Source organism: Pipistrellus hanaki (genome assembly GCF_964339955.1).
Source record: "Pipistrellus hanaki genome assembly, chromosome: 18".
NCBI lineage: Eukaryota > Metazoa > Chordata > Mammalia > Chiroptera > Vespertilionidae > Pipistrellus > Pipistrellus hanaki.
Window position 1 is genome coordinate 17,074,126 of NC_140520.1, and position 19,610 is coordinate 17,093,735.

At 36.3% G+C, this 19,610-nt stretch overlaps 2 protein-coding genes across 5 annotated transcripts in view; both read left to right on the forward strand.

Annotated features, from left to right (window-relative positions):
• RABGAP1L (RAB GTPase activating protein 1 like) overlaps window positions 1-19,610 on the forward strand; it is a 367,897-nt gene that overhangs the window by 118,292 nt on the left and 229,995 nt on the right. The gene's annotated exons all lie outside the window — the stretch shown is intronic.
• GPR52 (G protein-coupled receptor 52) lies at window positions 1,066-6,036 on the forward strand. The gene is made up of 2 exons (XM_084865208.1): window positions 1,066-1,077; window positions 2,196-6,036. Exon 2 carries the CDS (start codon window positions 2,387-2,389, stop codon window positions 3,470-3,472), a length of 1,086 nt encoding a protein of 361 aa, XP_084721334.1. The 5' UTR covers window positions 1,066-1,077; window positions 2,196-2,386; the 3' UTR covers window positions 3,473-6,036.

A 19,610-nucleotide genomic window follows, 5' to 3' on the forward strand; every position in this document is an offset into this window, starting at 1 on the left:
ATTTTTAATAATAAGTTTTTTCTGCCAAGGAGCATTAAATTACTGCTGACTTTTTAGTGTCAGAGTACCTTGTGGTAGTTTTTTTCTGCAGGGTTTAAAGGTGTATTCCAGTTTTGTTTTATTTTTCCTGTCCTGTCCAGAGGAAATAATCTTTACAAATGATAATAGGAGACTATTTCCAGAAGTCCATACATGCCATTAATATGTTATAAGGATCGGTCAATCCCATTGTCTTCTTTTGTCAATCTTGATCGGAGCTTGCCGAGAAAGTCTATAAGCCTGCATGTGCCTGGCAACTGTTACCTAGTGACAGTTTCAGCTGCTGTAGCCATTGGCTGTGCTGTTGATTGGGGCAGGAGGACCGAGTCACCTTTCTGATGGTGAGTTCTTCTGCATTAGCTCAGGATGAGGAGGAGGAGCCGGGCTCCAGCTCAGGTGGAGGCAGTGATGCCAAGCGATTGTGAAGAAGATCCCGACAGCATCCTGGGAGCTGCATCACAGTGAGTCGGACTTCTGAATCGAGCAGCTCCTAACAGTGAATGTATGTGAGGAGCACTGCCTTATTCCTGTAACAAGAGAACTATTTTGTGACAAGCGAAGCTGGGAACGTGCAAGGAGGAATATCCTGTGGCTGTTTTAAGAGAAGAAGGTCCTCCCTGCATGACTTGGTGATGCACGAGAAAATAACTTTCAGAAGAGTGCCGCTGCATTGTTCCTGAGGAAGCCTGTGTTTTTAACCGATGGCATCTCTTCCCAAGGTGTGACGACAAAGGCTGACAAGCGACTCTCCGAAATGCCTGTACTTTAAAAAAGACTTTTGACAGTGTTCACCTTCTATCAGGACGACCTTGGAAGCCTTTTGGGTGGATTCATTCCTGCATTATTCCTTTCATTATTTCAGACTCTAGGATTTAAACTCATCTTGATGTGTTAGAGGTATTTTAAAACAAGATCATTTTATAACCTACCCAATGGCCCCTATGTTAATTGAGTACTTGCTCAAAATAGAATGCAGAAATAGAAGAGACATTTTTAAAAACGTATGGCTGCTACATAACTGCAAATATAGCAAACAAGGTAATTTTCTACTTTCAGGAGATTTAGTTGAAGTTTATTTAATGTGTTAATCATATGATGAAATAGAGAGGGTAGAGAAGTGTAGATTATACTGTCTACTAGAAATACCTAAGTAGTAAATAATGGCAGCATTTCTAATCAGATAAGCTCAGAGTAGATAGGCAAGTTTCCATTATTGTCTAAATTTCATGTAAATTCACAATATATTTGAGACATAGGTGTGGTTGCAAAGTGAGCAATAACTTTGAGATATATATATTTTATGGTCATGCTTCATTGTAAGGAAGGTGGCATTTCAGACAATGAAAGTTAATGATGCTGAAATTAGTAGCAAAATGACTTATTTTTCTTTTGAAAAGGAAGAAGTATAAATTACATTGTTGATGGTAGCACCAGTAACTATAATAAACTAAAACTGTTTTTTTTTTCCTGAGTGCTTAAAAAATGCATGCAAAAAGTTTAATCATATTTTGTCAGGTGTTAACCCATTACCTATTATCTTCCTCCTGGAAATATGCTTTGTTTTTTCTCTCATGAAAGCTATATGGCAATCTGGAGACTGTTACCTCTGTTCTGCTCCTTTGTGCCCAAATACAGATGAGTCTTTTGGAATTAGCCTTTTCCGGAAAGGGGGTAGTGGTGGCAGTTCTTAGCTTCTTAAAGAAATGAGAGAGATATGGATCATAAAGTTGATCCACCAGCATCAAACCCTCAACTGAGCCCCAAAACACTCATTGTCACAACGAACTTTTTCTTAGCTTTCCAACCAAAACTGAGGTCTTAATTATTTAAACTCTAAAATATGAATCCACTTCTTATGCTAGATGAAATAGGAAGCCTGAGACAATTTCAGACTTTTTCTTTTCTTATTCTTTCTAGTTGATCCTTAAGAAACAGCCTTTCTGAGGAGGACAAACAACCCACAGAAGCTTTTCTTCTCTTGGCAATTGCTTGTTTCCTTTTTGCAGCTTTAATTTTTTATAGTGCAAGGTAACAAGTCCATTTTCCACAGAAGTGCCTTGTGTCTGCAAAAAGCTGTTTGAGACCACCAGAGGAAGCTAACGGGTGACCTTTCCCCACCTCCTTTGTAGCTTATTCTCCTCCTTCTCCCCTTAAAGCTGAGGGGTGTCACTGCTGCACTGAGGCTGATGAAGAGACTTGAGTCCTTTCTGGGATGCTCAGCTATGACAGAAGCACTGCCATCGTCTCCCGGAGCTGATTCTCAGAAACCCAGGTGCAGAGTTTAACAGATGCTGGCAGGGCACCGGCTTGCCGTAGCCCAGGCTGCAGGTTCCCTCAATTCCAAGCCATGAATGAATCCAGGTGGACTGAATGGAGGATCCGAAACCTGAGCAGTGGCCCTGTGAACGTGTCTGAGCGTCACTCCTGCCCACTGGGATTTGGCCACTACGGTGCAGTGGACATCTGCGTCTTTGAGACAGTTGTTATTGTCCTGCTGACATTTCTGATCATTGCTGGGAATTTAACAGTCATCTTTGTCTTTCACTGTGCTCCGCTCTTACACCATTATACCACCAGCTACTTCATCCAGACGATGGCATATGCTGATCTTTTCGTTGGCGTTAGCTGCTTGGTGCCTACTCTCTCACTTCTCCACTACTCCACAGGTATCCACGAGTCATTGACTTGCCAGGTTTTTGGATATATTATCTCAGTTCTCAAAAGTGTTTCTATGGCATGTCTTGCTTGCATAAGTGTGGATCGTTATCTTGCAATCACCAAGCCTCTTTCCTACAATCAACTGGTCACCCCTTGTCGGCTGAGAATTTGCATCATTTTAATCTGGATCTACTCCTGCCTGATTTTCTTGCCTTCTTTCTTTGGCTGGGGGAAACCTGGTTACCACGGTGACATTTTTGAATGGTGTGCCACCTCTTGGCTCACCAGTGCCTATTTTACTGGCTTTATTGTTTGTTTACTTTATGCTCCCGCCGCCTTTGTTGTCTGCTTCACTTACTTCCACATTTTCAAAATTTGCCGGCAGCACACCAAAGAGATACATGACCGGAGGGCCCGGTTCCCGAGCAATGAGGTGGATGCCTCTGGAGAGACTGGACACAGCCCCGACCGTCGCTATGCCATGGTCCTGTTTCGGATAACCAGCGTATTTTACATGCTGTGGCTCCCCTACATCATTTACTTTCTTTTGGAGAGCTCCCGGGTCTTAGACAATCCAACACTGTCCTTCCTAACAACCTGGCTTGCTATAAGTAATAGTTTTTGTAACTGTGTGATATATAGCCTTTCCAACAGTGTTTTCCGGCTAGGCCTCCGAAGGCTGTCCGAGACGATGTGCACGTCTTGTATGTGTCTGAAGGAGCAGGACACACGAGACCCCAAGCCCAGGAAACGGGCCAATTCCTGCTCCATTTGAAGAGAACTGCCCAGTAAATCAAGTGTAACGGACAGTGGTTTTGGTTCATATAGTCTTGATTCTTCTGGAAATTTGCCACTAGAGAAATATTTACTTGAATAGTCATATAAGATGAAGGTTTCATTTTTTTCTCTTTTTTCATGGAGGAAAAAAAAAACTAAAGGAAAGGATATATAGAGAGTAATCTCATGAGATAAATATAGCATGTGTGTATTAATGTGCAGTAGTAGGAAAAATTAAGCCCTGAGGATGACAAAAAGAAGTCAGATATTCGACAGGATGTGAGCCAAGCCCTTTGGTGTCTTTCTCTCTCTGATTGAACTCTGTCCTCTGTCTTTGTCTCTGATTCTTGTCTCTTTCACTCTCATTGTGTTTGTGGAAATTACTTGCATCAATTTTCCTCTAAAGAAAATTGCTACATATTATATATGTGGCAAAGTATAATCTTTGGCATCAAAGTGTACTTTTAAACACACTGATCTGAAATCCGTAAGTGGTCTCTCATGGATATGTATAGTAAGCATTGTATGTTAATACCTGCCACACAACCATTTTGCTTGTGTTTTTATAATCTCCACAGCACACATTTTCTGCCATGAGCAAAAAGGAACAGTATTTTTATTTCATCAGGGTAAAATGATTCTCCCCTCCTCTGTATTCCTGCTGTATTTCCCTTCATCTGTATCTTTTGGTACCTTAATCCAGAAGTGTCTTAGCTAATGAAAGAATCTATTATATAGAGCAATCAAAATGCTAAATAATTTATTCCTTCCAACAAAGCAATCAATAATCTGTATGAGATATTATGTTAAATCTTTTTAATGGCTTTTAGAAACATTTTTTCTGATTCCTTTTAAATTCTTTCACATTCCCAAAATGGTGTCCCTTTTGCTATATAATAAAGATTTGTTTTCCTTTGAGACAATCTACAAATAATTCTAATGCAGATGCTGAGTACTCACCCAGAAATGAGGCATTGCTCCTAAAGCTACTTGGTGTGCTTTCTTTTTTTATTCTTAAGAGTAAAATACTGACTTTTTTTTTTGTATTAGGTTTACAAAACTTACTGTTCTGTCCACCAATCATTTCTGTGATATGCGTTGGCACATAGTATATTTTTCACAACAAAGAAAATGTAAATGATAGTATGTGATCTGTGCCTAATGTTTTCTTAGCACAATATATAGATCAATGTTGCTTAAGTCAACAACATAGGGAAAAAATATACAAAAACTTCTTTTAAGAGAAAAATACTTTTGTGTAGCTATTATTTAGATATTTATATTAGACCAAGCTGCATTCTTAGTGCTGCTGAGAATATAATATACTTAATTATGAAATACAGGTAACAGCTTTCAGTATTTTCTTTTGTAATGATCTGTTTTCATATTCAGAGTTTAAATTAGCTTATTTTTTAGTGTGCTACATGAAATTGTATAATAAATTGTCAGGGGTTTAGATGCAGCAAAATGGCATTTTGGAATTAGTATGAAGCAGTTCTGAGTGGTAAAACATATAAATCTTACTTTTTTACCATAATTTTCCTGCCTGACAGATATTTTAAATTTTATATCAAACTACTGAGTATTTTTCTTCTCAGCATTTTTGATTTGTTTGTTTTATGAAATGCATTAATGAAATGTGCCTACGGAAGCCAACCATGTTGCACACTGGTGGTTTGACTTCATAGGCCCTTTAGTGGAAATGTTATTCTATTGAAGTTGTTCTGTATATTTTTTAAAATGTAAGAAAGGTTTAAAATAAAGAATAAAATAGTATTCTACATACCAAAATCAGACTTTGCTCCAGTTTAATAAAATACTTACCTTGGAACAAGAGTTTACTTGTTTGGGATTAAAATTTAACTGGTTTATATTTCTGTAGTTTGGGTCATTTACACTAATACTTGTCCCCTGTTTGCAATTGGCATCTTAGAAAAGTTGAAACGTGCATTTTAAGTTTGGAAACATGATACTGTAACTTTTCAGTGGTCATAAATAGGACCTTAGCATGTATCATTTGAGAACAAACACATTTTGATTCCATAAGTTTGGAGTGTACATACTGTATAGTTAGAAAAGACTCAGTAGATGACCTGTACAGGAATCATGAGGTCATGGTTATTGCATTTCCCTCTTCTAGCTTTTCCTCGTAATAATTCTAACAACATTTATGTGCCAGTCACTGTGTTAAGTTTTACATGTGACATGTAATCCTAACTATGACTCTTTGAGATAGCTACTGTTATTCCCATTATAGAGATGAGGAAACTAGGGGAAAGTGACTTATCCAAGGTCACTCAATAACGTCAGTGTCAGAAGTTCAGTAACACCCAGTTGTCCTGGAGCTAAAGCCTGAACACTTAACCACTATACATACTGCCTCCCCACCGCCGCCTTCCCCCGCACCCCCCCCCAAAAAAAAAGCCTTCAAACCTTGGTACCTCTTTTCACTACAAAAGGTCTTTTTTTCTCACATAAATCACTTGCTTCACTTCTTTTTCTTTTCTAGTGATATCTTTTTCTTGATCTTACAAATCTCTTTGATGAAAAAAAGCAACCTTAATAAGCCCAAACTTGCCAGGTTAGTCTATAATCTGTAGTCTATAATCAAACTATTTTTTAAAATAATAAAAGTGAAACTCCAGGGCATGGCATTTCCTTGACATTATTTTTGTTCATTTTTTTTAAGTTTTCCTTGAATAGCTTTTAAAAAATCTTTATAAATTTCTTATTGAAAGAGAATTTTTTTTGAAGAAGAGTAGAAATGAAAGTCTTTATTGTAGCTTGAAAGGCGAGTCAGTATGAGGCAAGTTTTAGGTTTAGATTCTCTTATTTACTGTAGTGTTTCCTGCGTAACTCTAGGGTAAGCCACTTAACTTTCTTTTGACATACTTTAATATGTGTATAATTATAGAATAAGGTAATACTTACTTTGAAACTACTCTGTCTTTTTCAGAATAATGCATTTTAAGAACAGGAAGCATAGCCGTTATTCTCATCATTATATAGCGTTCTGTGATAATTATCCAATTTGGTTATAAATGACAGCATATATAATTTACTACGTGAGTGTAGACATAAATGAAGTTGTTGTGTTAAAGGACTTTGCTCTGTCTCTCCCCACCCTGAAAACTAATCATTATATATACAAGTATGTGATAGTAAAGAAGAACAAGCTATGTAACATGCTGAGCACAGCATCACTTGTGTTCAGGTAGAAATGCTGGCAGTGCACGGGAGCTTATGTTACTGAGAATGCTCTATTTTGATGTTTTAGGTCCCGACAGTTGACCTTTTCCCTGAGAAAAACTAATGTAAGATTAAGAAGGTTATGTAGAAGTGGCATATTCTACAACCAAGTAGATAGACATCAGGGAAAACAAAATGACCAGTGTTTCTTGGAAATGAAAGTTTTACCCAGTGCTCATTTTGCTCTATAATTTAAAATATTCATAACTTTTTAAATATAGTAAAAAAGGGCATCTTTTAAAATATTAAGTGATGTGATTAGGTATTTCTTTATTAATATTTTAGTTTAAATTTATTTTTACAATGAGCATTTACTTTTTGAATGATTAGGAAAATAGTTTTAATAAAAATAATGCTGTCTATTTAAAAAATATTTTGACATTTCACAAAAGTTTTTGTTCCTATCAGTAACATTATCCAGTTTTGTCTTAAAACTATTTTGCTTTGATGATAGTTTATATGATTTTCTGACTTTTAAAATATTTGTTATTTTAGATAGTTTTTCACAGAAATTTGATGACCTTCTATTTGTGATATTAGATGTTCTTATTTTTGCTTCAACACAATTGGTTTGAAGTGTTATTTGCTGAACTTGAAATGGATATCAATCACTGTAAGGTTTTTTATGCACCACTGATGTCACCTTCTAGCATTTCCCCCCCACATCTTTAACGAAAGGATGGCCCTGTATTAGAAAATGGGGACTGGCGGGTGCAATAACTATGTTTCATAGATTTGCAGGATTCTATTTTCAGTCCCCTATTTAAAAAGATCGTATCTATAACTTTTTAATGGTTATTTTATTCTATCTTATATATGATTAGAGGCCCAGCGCACAGATTTGTGCACATTGAAAACAAATTATTTAGAAGGTGGCTGGAGGGGCAGGACTGTGTGAGATTGGCCGGACACTCCCTGGAGCCAATCTCCCGTGGTCTTTCCACTGCCAGCTGCACCTGGCATGTGCGAGGGCTTGAAGGGCATTTGCGGAGTGAGCGGGTCCCTCTGGCAGGTGGGGCCCCTCCACATGGCCTGTGGAGGTCAGCCAAAACTGGCAGTGTGACAACCCCTGAGGGGTCCCGAATTGCGAGAGGGGGCAGGCCAGGCCTTGGGACTCAATGGTTGCATTTGTGCACTGGGCCTCTAGTATGCATATAAAACCTTTGGTTAGTAATCTCTTCCCGCCCTCCCCTTTTCCCTCTGAGATTTATCAGTCCGTTCCATGTTTCCATGCCTGTGATTTCCGCTCCTACATTGCCCGTGTGCCCCCTGGTGGTCAGTGCGCATCATAGCTACCAGCCAGTCAGCCAGACTGCAAGTTACTTAGGCTTTTATATATATATAAAAGCCTTGACTCCCCATGAAAGTGAAAATATCACAGTAATAAATTTAGCAAGTCCAGTGTGTCTAATAGATATTAAACATGAAACATATATAAGATATCAGCACCTTCACCATAGTAAATGGAACCATATTAATTTTTGAGATTCTAAAATTTGTAGATGATAAGTATCAAGAAACATAGCATAGGGTAAGATTTATCGAATGGAAGTATTTGCTAAAATTCTAAAACTTGCCCAAATGCTACTTTATTCAAGAGAAATCACTTTTATCTTTGACTTTAGCAATTTGACAACAATTTTATTTTTTTCTACTTAAGCAATTGGAAACACCATTGATGTCAGTTAAAAGTGCCTGAAAACCGATAAATTCAAAGTTGTGGCATTATTTTAGTTGAGAGGCCCCCACAAACACAAAATCAAGTATAAAAGTATATAGCCTGTTCATTCAAATTCAAAATATAGTCCTGGCCAGTGTGGCTCAGTTGTTTGGGCGTCATCCCATGCACCAAAAGGTTGCTGGTTCGATTCAGGGTCAGGGCACATGCCCAGGTTGTGGGTTTGGTTCCCAATAGGGGCCATCCAGGAGGCAGTGGATGGATGGTTCTCTCTCACATTAATGCTTTTCTCTCTTCCTCTCTCTCTCAAAACCAATAAAATAGCTTTAGAAAAAAATGTCAAAATATGTATTTGAATGCAGTGCAAACTATAGCAAAAGGTGACGGGTATTTTGTCTGAGGTTATACTTGACACAAAACATTGATCACGGATATACTCAGTGTAAAATACAATTTTAAAGCACTTATGTTCATAATAGAGTTTGACATTTAAAATAGGTATTATTGGATTATATATGTTATGCTAATAGCCTCTCACAGTTATTTTATTTACTTTTTCAGGAATTTTATAATAAAAATGTTAAACTGATACTATAAATGATAGATGTAGAGAAGATTAAAAGATAATTTGTGAAGAAGCCAATAAAAAATTCCTGAAAATCCTGGTTTTAATGTTTTAATAAGTTAAAATATATTTGGAATTTTCTTTAATTTTGACAAAGAAAAGATGATTCAAAATTGGTTTTTCAGAAATGCTTGAAGTTATCAATTTCAAAGTACAGCATAGTTCTTTATTTGAAAAGAAAGAACCACTGTATAATGTATATCTAGGTTTTTGTGAAATATTTTTCTTGCCAAAGGTTAAAGTTAAAATGAATTTGTATTAAAATTACAAATTACAAATAGATATATATTCAAATTGCTGCTCTCTGCAAAAGATTTTGAGGAAAAACCCGATATCCCAAAGATTAGTTTATTATCCTACTTCCACTCGCCTAAGGCAACTAAAAAAACTTATTATGTGTCTAAGATCTTAAAACTTAACCCGTCATGGCATGTACGGGAGGCAACTGATCAATGTTTCTCAAATAAATAAAAAAACATATTGTTGGGTGAGGATTAAAAAAAAGAAGATAACAAGTTATCAGGTTTTCATTAGTTTGACTTCAGATTAAAGACCTCAGAGATTCATTAGGTCTTCCTGCCCTTTTCAGGGTACATACTCAGTAGACTGGCGGTGTTAAGAGAAGACCTTAAGGATTTCTTATAGAGATTATTTGTATGTTGATATTGTGTCTATTTCATATATCCACCAACTTGCCCTTTCACGTTAGCACCTTTTAATTTTAGACAATTCTATAAAAGAATGAATTATAGCTAATTTTTGAGATTGTAAACTTATTTCCGAATTCTGCCTCTCCTGATTTCCATCCCTTTTACATAACAATTTCCCCCTTTAAATCCTCAATCAAGATTCATTTTGTGTGTTTAATTTTTAAAGAAGTATTACCCCTTGAGGAAATTTAGAGGTCTAAAAGCATAAAAAAGAATATGAAATCACCCATTGTTCCATTACCCATATATAGTTAGATATAACAGCTCTTCAATTTTTTTCTTTTTCCACTGTGGACTAACACTTTTTCTATGTACTACTAAAGGATATTTTGGCCAGGCTGGCATGGCTCAGTAGTTGGGCATCAACCTATGAACCAGGAGTTCACAGTTTGATTCCCAGTAGGTCACATGCCAGAGTTGCAGGCTTGATCCCCAGTAGAGGGTGTACAGGAGGCACCCAATCTATGATTCTCGTTAATCATTGATGTTTCTATCTCTCTCTCCCTCTCTCTTTTTCTCTGAAATCAATAAGATTATATATATTTTTTAATTTAAAAAAGGATTTTTAAATATAGTTACTTATAATATAAGCATTTTTGATGTTATTGTATATCATGAACATCTTTATAAATAAAACAATATCTCTAGTATTCTTACAACTTTTAGGAAAGAAATACTTAGTTAAAATGTATGGAGATATTTTAAGATTATTTATACATATTGCCGAATTGCTTTCCAAAAGGAGTGAGCTAGTTTATCTTCACATCAATAATTATCAAGCTATGTTGTTTCACCACAAACTTGCCAGCAGAAAGTCTACAATAACAAGTAAATTAAAAGAATTGATTTTCACTTTATCCCCTCCTAGCTCCTTTAAGAGGTTGTTTGTTAATGCATTTTTTTCTGGTATTTGTTTTCCTAGCATACCCTACCTTCCTTGTACACCTCCCATCCCCCCGCCAAATGTAACTAGAATGGGTCTGCTGAACCTCGTTTAAATAAATAATTCTTCATTTCAAAGGTCTTTGAGCCCAGACTGTCTTCTCACTTTATTAGTTCACCATTAACTCTGCTGCTGCATGTTAAGACCATGTTATTTTCAGGACACTGAATTCCGTTAATGCTCTTGTCCTTTTTTAACTGGTGCTGTCTTCAGCACTGCCTGTTTCATTGTGTGTTGTGTGTCCCCCAGGGCATCTGTGTACTGAAGTTTGAGAAAGACTTAGAACATGTTTTCTGTTGTGTTCCTCTGCCCCTGTTACAGCAGTAACATCTCTACTTGCCTCTCCAGGAAGGGGAGGACCTTTTCCTAAGCAGACTTTTAGGGCCTGGGTCTTTGGAATGTATGTGGGCATCAAGACTTCAGCTGTTAAGGGCTGAGGACCCCAGGCCTGGTTTTGATTCTAGGATTTACCTGATCTTCAGAATTGTGGGTACAGTTCCCTCAGCAGCTTTACCACCTTAAAGAAGTTCTGCCTGGTGTGGATGTGAACAGAACAGGAGAAGCTCACACATCTGTATCTTTTCTCCTCATTGTGTCTTTTATTTACTCAGATCTCTCTGGCTCCTCAGTGCTTTGTATATAGTGGCTACTCAATATTTGCTGAGTTGAGTATAAAGTGCTTTCTATATATTAAGCCATTTATCTCTTGAGTTCAATTGAACTTAATTATCCAAATTAACTATATTTTTGTTTTTTCCCACTTTCCCCCCTAACTCTGTTGAGGGTGTGGTTGGACTGAAGGTTACCTCAAAATCTTTTCCCCTCTGCCTTTATATTAGAGGCTAAATGAGGAAGCCATAAAATGAGTGTATTAGGAGAGTAGAAAGATTACTTAATATAGATATCATTTAATATAGCTATTCTTTCTAATTGAATTCTTCCTTCCAAACCCCATAGTGTAGTCATTGAATGTGTTTTAAAGGAGGATGAATGCACTTTGGGAAAATTTGGATTTTGGATAATTTTTATTTGCATTCAGCTGAAATGAATATCTTTATGACTTCATGATTTTATAGAAAAAATTAAAATTCTGTATTATCCCAAACATTCTGCATATGTTAGTAGAAGTATTGTTCCTATCTCTAGTCTTCTCTTCATCTTGGAGCATTTCTGGTAAAATATAGTTTTGAAGCTCATCACCAGCTTTCCTCTGAATATGCTCTAATAAATATCCTTTTTTAACTGGTGCTCAGAGTTGAATATAATGTTCTGTATGTGACATGACCACTCTCAGAGGAAAGTGGGGTTATCCTTTCTGCTTGCTTTATATTTTACACTGCTTATTTTTCTGCACCAAAGTAAGTTAGATATCTTTGTTATACTTTACTGTTTAACATATTTACTTTATTTTCAATAAACCCATACATATTTTTCACACCTTCTTAATTATATGTTCTTTCTCTAATGTACAATCGTTTGTGTGTTTTTTTTTGTGTTTTTTTTTTTTAAAAAAAACCTTATTTTTCTCTCCCTTAAATTTCATTGTTTTATAGCTGGTTCATTTAGTCCAGTATTTTTGAATCTTCATTGTGTCTTTGAATATATTCATTAAACGTTTGCCATCTGCAAATGTGATAGACATATTTAATGTATAAGGCCAGATAATTGATGTTTAAAAAGCTATCTTTGTCACGAGTCCCTAAGACCACCCCCAGGTTTGGTGATTTGTTGGAAGGAAAATTAGCAAAGGGACCCAGATGGGAGCTTTTAAGAGTTCTCTCCCAGTGGAGTCACACAGTATCCACTTAATTCCTCCAGCAAGTAGTGATAGCACGTGCAGCTTTATGCAGCTCATTAGAGACTCAGCACCCCAGGGTTTTACTGGAGGTTGGTCACACAGGCATCCTTGGCCGAGCACCTACCAAAATCCCAGACTCCCAGAAGGAAAGCAGGTATTTAATATAAACCATATTGTTTGAATAAACAATCCAGGCACAATGAGCCACCCTTACCATTTAGGAGGAGTTTTATGTCATTGTAGGGAACTGTTTATCAGCCAAGGGCTAACCTTTCAAGGAGGCTGTTTCAAGGATCAGCAGTCCCAGGCCTGCTATATTAACTCTTCTCTATACATTATGTTACGTTGACATTTACTGCAATAGTGTGTCTAGTGTGTTTTGAGATTGTTGCAATACAATTCCCCATTTATACACCAAGGTAGTAATTTTCTCAGAAGTAACTTTGAATGTAGGCCCTTTTGATGAGATTAGACTATTATATTTATTTATTTATTTATTTACTTATTTATTAAAATATATATATTTTTATTGATTTCATAGAGGAAGGGGAATGGGAGAGAGATAGAAACATCAATGATGAGAGAGAGAATTATTGGTTGGCTGATTCCTGCATGCTCTAACTGGGGATCGAGCCCACAACCTGGGCCTATGCCCTGACAGGGAATCGAACCGTGATCTCCTGGCTCATAGGCCAACACTCAACCACTGAGCCACACCAGCCAGGCTAGACCTGCTATTTTTATAGCAGAAGACCTTTTGTTTGAAATGCACCTTACCACTTAATGTTGTTTCTTGTAAACTACAATTTTAGTTATATAATTTTGGTAAGAATATTTAACTTTTGCCTCTTATTTTTCCTCCTTACTAGTAGTTGCCAAATAGTTACTAATTTTGTGGGTTCCAGACTTCCACATGGCTAAGTTGCAAAGATTGTTTACCTTTATAAAACCTAGTTTTTCTCTAATTTTTATTTTAACCTTGTTCATGATTGTATAAGAGAGGAAAATTAAGAATAGCAAGAACAAAAAACCCACAACTTGGAACAAACCAACTAAATCTTCATAATTTAAATGTCATGAATTATGTTTTATTTAAGTTGTTACAGGAAAGGTACCATTTATTTTAGAGTTATAGAGCATTTATATGAGTGCAGAATTTTTTTTTTTAACCATTTGAGAAGTACTTAATTTGATGTACTATCAATAGGTATTTTGGACTTGTCAGAAGAGAATATTTTATTTTCTAAGCTTATACTTTATACTGAGTTATAAATTTTTAAAAGGCCAAGAAACAAGTGTTAAAGTCCTTTTGCTTATTCATGTAGCAAACCTAACTATAATTCAATATATGATTATTTTATACTATTTATTATAAGAAAATTTGCCATTTGTATTTCATAACTACATTTAAAATATAGAAATATTTTAATACTGATATATTTAGCATTTGGAGTATATTTTTCAGGGAGATTTTTAAGAATGTTTTTTAGTTGAGTTTTTAAGATGAAAGATAATGACCTTTTTTGCAGTTCTGCCCAAGGACAAATGAATGATTGAATGACATTTAAAAATGATCCTTACAAGAGCTGTAATTTTGTGATGCTCTCCCCATTCCTCATTTATTGTTCCCTTTGAATATTTCCACAGAGAACACATCCTTTCTCAGGGATGGAACTACCATCCTTTGCCAGGTGCTCTGAAATGAAGCTCTAAATCTGGCCTTGTGCCTTTTCTCTGGTTACATGTATCTAGTGTTCAGATTCTGCATTTCTCATAAAAATTGAAACCCAATTTCAAAGGGAACTCATTATTGCCAACTCTTATTCCTTAAACTGATTGTCTCATTTGGTTTTGTTTTCTTATTAATTGCTTTGGTACAGCTTACAATTCTGTGTGCAATAAATGCCCATTTCCAGCTGACAGCTCTGTATACTTAATACATCCCTATTGGAAAAGACTACAAGACTTTCCTCTCTCCCCATTTCATTCAGAATTCAATGTGTATTCATTTTTTTTTCTGTGTCCTAAGATACCTTCTCTGAGTTACCACTTAGATCACTTTCTTTACTTTCAATCTTCATGTATAGTTTCATTATATTCTTTATGTACTTTGAATCATATGAACTGTGATTAACTGGTAACCCATGGACACAGTCTCCTATTCCTATGAACCCTTTCAGAATTAACAAGGTGACCACTTTGTTAGGGGACTCTGTGGCTTAGAAAATGCTTCCTAGTTGTGAGCCAAAGTTTTCTTTCTTGAAATGCCTACCATTTGGTCCTGTGTCATCTCTTCTGGAGAAAAACGGAAATGTCTTCTTTTGATATAGTACTTCTGATATGTGAAAACTGCTCTTATAGCTCCCTTCTCTTCTCAGATTATACATCTTTGTTTTTCCACCCTCTGCTCATTCATCCATTTAGCAAATATTTATCGAGCACCTCTTAGGTGCAAAGCACTGTTTTGAAATACTTGGAATATGATGTTGAACAAGAATGATGGACTCTCTTTTCTCATAGGGTTTATTCCAAATAGAGGTAAACCAAAAGTGTTCCAAATTGAGACATTGACAAGTAAAAAAGAAGATAATTTCAGATTATGATACATGCCATGAAGAAAATAACACAGGGCTATAGGCATAGAGATGGGAGGCTACTGCTTCTCCATGGACTTTGGTTTCCAAATGTCTCATCATCTTGGTTGCCCTCCACACAACAACACTCATGGCTTTTGGCACCATGCAAATCCATACAAGAGCAGGATGGACTTAGACCTGCTAATGTCCTCTATGTACATAGGAAGGTAGAAACCTCTTCATTATATGTTCAGTGGAGCTTTTGGACTACTAGACCTACAAGGCTACTATTAAAAAGCAAGAGACAAAAATTTAGACCTTGTCAAACTTGGACAGTGTTCTCTGACCCAATGTGATCTCATCTTTGGTGGGTACATGGGACTAATAGTTGCCATACCTAGGCAATGTGTTTCCATTAGTGCAGCCCCAGATATCCTTAGTGGGTTCAATAGCAGGGTCACCTAGCTTTGTAGTGTACTTCTTTAGGTCTATTGGTTTTGACCTAGTCTTTTACCAGCTCTTTCTATATTCTGAACTTGGAAAATCATTTTATTGATCCTAATTGCAGGGCTTTACAGTCCTTGTTCTAAATTCAGTCTCGTCTCTGAGATTGTTTTTATGTGATCCCTTTGAATTTTGTAGATTTGAATAGCTTATCTCCTCTGTTGTCTTTCAAATCAGCAAAGTTTAGCAATACCAAATCTCTTAATGGCCTTTGGTTTATCTTTGAGCCTAGTCTAAAATGAGACATGGTCATGGGATGCTGAAAGTTAATATGGAAATTGCCTAGGTATTTCACTTAGTCACAGAGAATAAAATTGTCAATAGCAGGTTCTCCCTCACTACATTGTAGTTTTAAAGTTTCTTTTGTATTTTGGTAATTTAATGGCTGCATAAACCTTATATATGTAAGAATAAATGAATGGAAGTTTAAGAAATCTTCTGTATGTGAGAAATACCATGGTGCTGTAATTTATCATGGAAGAATTGAATGACTTACACTAACTTAAGAGAGTTTTACACACAAAAAAATCAGTACAGGTAGGCTGTACTGATTTTGTATTAAATAATTCTGTGACATTTTTATGTTTTCATGTGGGTCATCAAAGATTCTAATAATAGTTTATTTCATATTTTTGTCAGCCTTATTTACAAAAAATTATTTTAAAATATTAAAATGTAAATAGACATTATCCTTATTATTGATACCCTGATTATATAGTCTTCTCCCTCAATTTTATTATAATTAATAAATAAAATTGTATATATTTAAAATATACTTTATTTCTTTTTAATTTTTTTAAAAATAAAAAATGTCATGTTTTGTTTTTATCCTCACCCGAGGATAATTTCTCCATTGACTTTTTTAGAGAGAGTGGGAGAGACCGAGAGAAACACCTCTGTGAAAGGAACACATCTATTGGCTGCCTCTTGCATGCCCCTGTCCAGGGCCTGGAACTTGCAACCAAGGTATATGCCCTTGACCAGAATCGAACCTGCAGGCTGATGCTGCATACACTGAGCCAAACCTTCTGTGTCTATTGATATGTTTAAAGTATATTTTATTTCTTAATAAGAACTCATCCTAACAATTGTTCAATGATAGATTTATACTCTACATTCGTTTTATAATTTTGTAGTGTTATAGCATATAATAGAGTTATTTACTTCAAGTTTAAACAAATATTTTGATCATGTAATATTAAGCAGGTTTCATATTATTGAGTGGACAGATGTTTTTGTATAAATATCAAACAATGGATTTCAAATAGTGGTTATTTTTTAGGCTAATATTGGACATTATTACTCCAAAGAATTCAAAGAAAAATTAAATCTTTAGAAGGATTGTATCATTTATCAAGAGATTGAGTTTTTGCTTGGTTGCTAAAAAGTGGGCATGACTAAAATGTGAACATGGAAAATCAAATGGGCTGTGTTAATTTAATTTCCTGGAAAGCCATGTGAGTGATTCAGTGTTTGTGAAAATCTACATCCCATTTAAATGAACATTTAACTTTATTTGTATGAAATGAGCCATGAGCTAGCCCATTAGGTGGTTTTGCAAGACTCAGCATCAAGAGCAATGTTATCCAGGACTATTTCCAGAAAAATATATGGTTGAAATTTGAAATTGATATTTCTTGAGTTCTGTGACATGAATGTGTCTTATATGTTTGTCCAAGCTCTGACTGTTTAGTTACTAATGTTAATAAGCACAAAGAAAGATCTATTTCAGCTGAATGATGAAAGTGCTGTAAATCTAATCAGAAATTATGGATGTGGAAAGAAAAATTATAATAATCACATTAAAAAGGATTTGGCACCGTCTCTGATTTTTTTCAAGATGTCAGGAGAGAACCATTCATGTTGTTTGTTTCACTTGATGGAATCTTTTCATATGATCGCTCATATACTCAAGAACCCAGTTGGTTCTACCTAACTTTTTGTTTTCCTCCCTGGTCCTCATGTTCGTGCAGCAACAGCAGTTAGGCGATGTCCACCTCTGCCTCCTGGGAGGCTGCTGCTATTTGATGCTTGTGCTGAGAGCCCATGTCTTGACAGATAGGACCCCTGTGCACCCTGCTGGCATGCAGAGTTCCTTATGTGCCAAGTGTTTGTGGCTTCCTCAGGAGCTCTGCAGAAGCAGGCTGCATTCAGTGGTACCTTAGGAAACATCCAGCTCTTCCCATCCCCCAAATGGCTGTTTTACCAGGCACTGCATGGATCCCAAAGCTTTCCTGTCTTATACTCCAAGTGTCTCAAAGAGGTTTTTTGAGTGATATCTTGTTTTCCTACTTTTGGTATAATATCTGCTGTCCTGAGCTCTAGGACAAGTCCCATTTGGAATTGGGAGGTAGAAACATTGTAGTCTCAAGGGCACCCAGAGGACAAAATACCTGAATGTTGTTTTTCCTTCCTGCGGTATTTATTGCCCTTTTCTACTTTAGGATGATATTTTACTGCAGAGGCCTCTTAGAAGTTAATAGCAATCATTTCCTGGCAGACTAGATATGCTTTGAAGTAAGGTTAATTTGGCATATATAATTACGTGATGCTAGAATTGTTAAACTTCTCGAGCTTTCTTTCAATGCCAACAGAATCTCCTTTAGACACATCTATACACACATACTAGTACATGAGTTGCTGTTATTGAAGCAGGTCAAGGAGTCCTGCAGTCAGTCATCTCCCCTAGGCTTCTGCATATATTGTTCCAGGTTCTCCGAGATTATTGATCTCCTCAACTCCTTGTCTTACAGATGAAAAAAACAAATGTCCACGGCATTAATGCAGATCCATCTGTTCTTTCAGGGCCTCCCCCAACTTTTTCTCGACTTCTTTGACTACTGTAGTTTTCCCCTTTGTGACACATGGTGGGATTTTGTGTACATGTCTCATGTAATGCCTACCATGTTTTATACTTAAACATTGATGCTTTGTCCCTCATAGTCCCTACCTCAGAGTCTATTTTTTAAAATTAATTTGACTCTTCAGTGCCTAATATAATCTTATATGTATAACAGGTAGCTAATACATGCTACATTAAAGTGAATAATTTTTAAAATATGTTTTTATTGATTTCACAGAAAGGAAGGGAGAGGGAGAGAGAGAAACATTGATGAGTTGAAAGAGAAATATTGATTGGTTGTCTTCTGCACACCCCCCTACTGGGGTTCGAGCCCACAGCCCAGGCATGTACCCTGACCAGGAATCGAACCATGAACTCTTGGTTCATGGATTGACACCAACCACTGAACCACACCTGCCAGGCTAAAATGAAAAAATTTATTCCATGCTTTTCTTGGAAATTATGTATGTATTCAGTTGTAAAGTGAGTTTTAATTTTGATTTCTTTTAAAAAAATATATTTTATTGATTTTTCACAGAGAGAAAGGGAGAGGGATAGAGAGCTAGAAACATCAATGAGAGAGAAACATCTACCATTGCCTCTTGCACACCCCCTACTGGGGATGTGCCCGCAACCAAGGTACATGTCCTTGACCAGAATCGAACCTGGGACCTTTCAGTCCGCAGACCGATGCTCTATCCACTGAGCCAAACCGGTTTCGGCCTTAATTTTGATTTCTAATGGTTGTCTGCTAGCTTATGTGAACTAGTTCTGTTTCTTCAACTAGACTGTCACTCTTTTAAAAACCTTCTGTGTCCACTTTTCACCACAAAATCCAGCATAATGGAAGTGCTTTGATTAACCAAAGAGAATCCCATAGAAAAGGTTATGATACTGTTGCTTTACCCTCTTTTTAGGTCTTTTACAATATTCTGTCAGTGATAAGTAACAGTCATTTACTCCCTAATTAACTTTGAGAGAGAGATCCTAATTAACTTTGAAGAGGTCTGAATTGGATCATTGGTTGAGGTAGTAAGTGGTAAGTTTAGTAGGTTTGGTAAATGATGGTGATTCTTCTCTTGGATATTCTGACCAGGATATTTACTGTTTCTCTGGGATATATCTACACCTCTAATAGTACCTGCTATTCTACTATTTACCTGATGTCACAGGACTAGCCTGTTCCATATAAAATACATAGTTGGTTCTCA